The sequence below is a fragment of the Bison bison genome, unplaced genomic scaffold (assembly GCF_000754665.1).
Source record: "Bison bison bison isolate TAMUID 2011002044 unplaced genomic scaffold, Bison_UMD1.0 scf7180017864529, whole genome shotgun sequence".
NCBI classification, from domain to species: domain Eukaryota; kingdom Metazoa; phylum Chordata; class Mammalia; order Artiodactyla; family Bovidae; genus Bison; species Bison bison.
Window position 1 is genome coordinate 2,662,335 of NW_011495079.1, and position 4,846 is coordinate 2,667,180.

Genomic DNA, 4,846 nt, shown 5'->3' on the forward strand with positions numbered 1-4,846 from the left:
CGGAGGTTCGCGGGGGGTCTTCAGGTACCCCTTGCTGCGAACGCTCAGGTGAGACACCTGTGAGGCCCCGAACTTCCCTGGCATGTGTCCCTAGCCCTGAATTTTTTTTTCTGGAAGCTCTGTTGCCTCCTCTCAACAACCCCAACTTGATTTCCCAGTGAAGACTCTTGTGCGAAGGTTTGGGTAAGTTTGCGTCTCGCTTTTCTTTCAGAATTGGGTTTTCCGGAGGTTCAGTAGCCAGTTTAAGGGACTTTGAATTCTCGTTCAAGGGATACTTGTTAATCATTCTGATACTGTACCAGGAAGAGAAATATCTAAAAAGGAACTGGTCAACTGTTAACGGTTTTCCTGGATGAAACTGACCTTTATATTTCACAAGAGTCCTCACTTTACGTTGATGTGGTTACATAAAGGTGGGACGCTGAGAATTTGTTCATGTTTCAATGGGGACAGAGTTTAGGAAAACATGTGAAACTTAATTAGTTTTAAGTTTTCTTTAGTTTTAACAGAGCTAGGTAAAGTTGAAAATTAGTTACAAGTGTTCAGAGTGTTTTCTGCCTTAGCTGTTGGACCTCACCTAAAAAGTTTATTTCTGTTTTTGTCAGACCAAATTTTATTACTGTAAAATTAAGGGACATTTTATGTTTGAGATCATAAAAACATTTATTAACACTTAAAAATTACTGTAGCCCTGGTCCTAACCATAACTTTTTCTTTTATTAAGCAGTTTCATGCCAGTACTGGGCATTTTGTGAACCTTGACAATAATGGGGAAATGCTTTGCTTACCTTTGTATGCAGCTGACACATATGGTTGTACTTTTTAGTCAATCTTGAAGCTTAATCATTATTACTCTTCTGTGTGCTCGAAATTACTTGTGCTTCTTTGCACTCAGTGCATCACATTATGGTTATCTGTATTTTCCTCTTCTATCAGATAGTGAATTCCTTCATGGGTATAATTTAAGTTCTGTAGATTCAGGGCCCTACATAGGAGGGACTCAAATATTTATTGAGTAAATACATTAATAAGCACATTTAGACATTCACTGTAATACATTAGTAGATTCTGTTTAAAAACTTGCAAACATTCTGATCTGGGGTTTATACTCATTGAGAAATTCGCATCATATTTGAAATAAAGTTGGTAGGAACTTCCGAGTATTATACTATGAAGAATATTATTCTGTTTTTATGTCCTCCTAATCTAAGAAATGACCTCAGAGGATATTTTCTGTTGCTTTGTCATACTTAGCAGCTCAGCTGAAACTCATAGAGTAAGCCCATGAGAAATGTGTGAAGACAGATCAGCTGACGCCCATCTTGAGTGAGAACTAATACTCAGTACCGAGAATGCTCTATTTAGTTTTATGATGGCAGAGAAATCAAGAAGTTTGTAATTATTAGGACTTCAGTATGATCATTGTTTATAAAGTCTTAAAGGAAGTTTTATAATTGTACAAATGATCATGAGTATTGAAAAAAATTAAGATAGTGTAGAAAAGAACAGAAAAGAAAGGGGAAAAAAATCCCTAAATCTTGATTCTTGTAAGTAACCCAAACATTTTGTTGAACAGACTTCTAAACATCTCCATACGTATTTAGATGAGACCAACACACATTTTGTGGTACACATGGGATCATATTTAAAATTTTTTCAGTGATGTGTAATGAGCACCTTTCCATGTCAGTACATGGATGTGTGTCTTATTTTAAATGGCTGTATAATAGTCCATTGTATATATAAAATCTAATTTTTTAAATCCATATTCAGAATGATATTTAGGTTTTTTTTTTTTAGGTTGTTTTAATCTTTTTAATCTTACCTAAACACTCTTTTAACTCTTTTTGTGGATATTTTTTGCATACATATATGACTATCTCTTTGAGGTAAATTCCTGGAAGTGGGATTTCTGGTTAAAAGAGAATGCTTACTTCAGATACATCGTATATTGCCTTCCAGAACAGTTGCATCCACTTTGTACTCCCCTCAGGTACCTTTTTTTTTTTAAACTTTTTATTTTGTGTTGGAATATAGCTAATAAACCAACCCATTCTGGTATTTTCGCCTGGAGAATTCCATGGACAGAGGAGCCTGGCGGGCTTCAGTCCATGGGGTGGCAAAAAGTCAGACAGGGCTGAAGCGACCTAGCACACACACACATAGTTAATTAACAATGTTGAGATAGTTTCAGGTGGACAGCTAAGGGGCTCAGCCATTCATACACCTATATCCATTTTCCTTGAAACTCTCTTCCCATCCAGGCTGCCACATAACATTGAGCAGAGTTCCCTGTGCTATGCACTAGGTCCTTGTTGGTTATCCGTTTTAAATCAGCACTGTGTACATATCTATCCCAAATTACCTATCTCTCCTCAGGTATCTTAAAAGAATACTAATTTCCTCACATTTTTGAAAGCATTGGATTTTGTTTATTTAAAAAAAAATTTGCAAAAATAAAATCCTTTCTTTATGTTTTTAATTACCCAGTGAGGTTGTACATCTTTTCATATCTTTATTGGGCTGACAAGAATTTGATGTTTTGCCTGTAGCTCATGGTTGACAGCTCAGAGAAAGAAAAATTTGAGGGAAGATGGATGCAAAAGCTCGAAATTGTTTGCTTCAGCATAGAGAAGCCTTGGAAAGGGACATCAAAACATCCTACATCATGGATCACATGATTAGTAATGGAGTTTTAACAGTGTCAGAGGAGGAAAAAGTGAAAAATGAGGTAAAGCCCTCTGAGGCAGTGTATGCTTTCTTTTTGATTTTTAAAAAATTCAGTCTGTACTTTCTTAAAAATTTTTAGAATTTATTTCAAAATTTGTACTGGTGTCCACTAATTTATGTTGCAAATGTATTCTTTATAGTATACTGAATTACTTTTTTTTTTTTTAGCCCACCCAACGGCAACGAGCAGCTATGCTAATTAAAATGATACTTAAAAAAGATAATCATTCCTATATATCATTCTACAATGCTCTACTTCATGAAGGTTACAAAGATCTTGCTGCCCTTCTGCATGGTGGCATTCCTGTCGTCTCTTCTTCCGATGGCAAAGATTCAGTTAGTGGAATAACTTCGTATGGTTTGTATCCACGATGCCTTCTATCACAGTGGCTGTGTGGCTGAACTTTTGGTGGCTGAAATTTTGTTTTATTGTAGATGGTGTCTGCTGGAGAGACTTAACAGTTCAGTGAAACATGCATGTGAAAAAGCTATAGTCTTGTTTTCCAATTCAGATATTTTTATTTGTGTCCATATTACTTTCTCATTTCCTTACCTAGTGAATTATCTACTTCTGAGATAATAATATACATACCTTAATTTTTAGAGATAATAAGATAATTTATAAGCCTTTAAATTTTTCTCCAGTTTTGTGTTTACCAAGTTCGAGCATAGGAAAGAGCAAATCTTTAGAAATCTATGTTCTTGAAAGCAATTCCATATTCCTTCCTTTACACTCTCTTCTCAATCTTTAGTATAATAAAAAGATTGCAGAGTTAGAGAGGGAGAGGATGAGTTAAGGGCAGCTATAAATGGAGATTTTCATTGCTCTATAGTCGTCTTGAAAGGTGTATCTTTTGTTCTGGGTGTTCTGAGAAATCAGAAAGTTAAAGTTAATACGCTAGCCATGTTTTCTTCTCTTGGAAATTCTGGCAGAGATCTCAGCCTGTTCTGTTTGGTTTTTATGGAATTACTTGAGTAACCATTTCAAAGTTCTCTTCATTCATGCTTGTTTTGTTTTGGATTTCAGTAAGGACAGTCCTGTGTGAAGGTGGAGTACCACAGAGGCCCGTTGTTTTTGTTACTAGGAAGAAGCTAGTGAATGCAATTCAGCAGAAGCTCTCCAAACTGAATGGTGAACCAGGATGGGTCACCATATATGGGATGGCAGGTTGTGGGAAGTCTGTATTAGCTGCAGAAGCTGTTCGAGATCATTCTTTCCTAGAAGGTAAGTTTTGATTACCATTGCTGGCTAAGAAGATATTGTTTAGGCATTGCATTAGCTTCCTATTGCTGATATAACAAATTACCAAAGCTTTTGGTGGCTTAAAACAACACAATTATTACCGTGTAGTTCTGGAGGTCAGAAGATCAAATAGCTCTTACTGGACTAAAATCAAAGTGTCAGCAGTGCTTAGCTCCTTTTTGAGGCTCAGGGGGAATCCTTTCCCTTCCATTTCCCACCTTTTAGAGGTGCCCTGCATTCGTTAACTCACAGTCCTTTCTCAAAGCTGGCAGTGCATAACATCTTTAGATCTTTTTCCTCTGATCTTTGCTTCTGTCATCACATCTGCTCTGACCTTCTTGCCTGCCTCTTACAAGGGCCCTGTGATTATATTGGGCCAAATGGATAATCCAGGATAATATTATCACAAAATCCTTAATTTAATTGCACTTGCAGAGTCTATCTTTGCTGTATAAGGGGCCATATATACAAATTCTGTGGAATAGGATGTGGACATCATGGGGAGGGGAGGGGCAGTTTTCTACCTACCATAAGTGATTAAATTTGAATTTAATTTTCTACCTCACCTGTCACAATGAAGCTTGACTACCCAGGCCAGTAAGTTCGTGTGTTATCAGTTGGCACTCATTATCCCTGGAATGAAACTAGTTCCTTTGTATCTAAATTCAAATTTTTAAAATTTATTTGGCTGTGTAGGGTCTTAGTTGCGTCATGTAGTATGTTTCATTGTGGTGCACGGACTCAATAGTTGTGGTTCACAGGCTTAGTTTCTCCTTGGCATGTGGGATCTTAGTTCCTTGACCAGAGATCGAACCTGAGTCCTCTGCCTAGCAAGGTGGATTCTGAACCAGTGGACCACCAGGGAAGTCCTTC

The 4,846-nt window shown here is 37.0% G+C and overlaps 1 protein-coding gene across 3 annotated transcripts in view; it reads left to right on the forward strand.

The window, feature by feature from the left end:
• The window catches only part of APAF1 (apoptotic peptidase activating factor 1), an 87,157-nt gene continuing 82,311 nt past the window's right edge, over positions 1-4,846 (forward strand). For 2 of the 3 annotated variants that reach the window (XM_010831575.1, XM_010831577.1), the window contains exons 1-4: positions 7-183; positions 2,553-2,731; positions 2,899-3,088; positions 3,758-3,955. In XM_010831575.1, coding sequence (XP_010829877.1) covers positions 2,594-2,731; positions 2,899-3,088; positions 3,758-3,955 — 526 coding nt within the window. In that variant the 5' untranslated portion in view covers positions 7-183; positions 2,553-2,593. Of the gene's footprint in view, positions 184-2,552; positions 2,732-2,898; positions 3,089-3,757; positions 3,956-4,846 lie in introns of all 3 variants that reach the window. The other variant, XM_010831576.1, reaches the window with a different exon arrangement.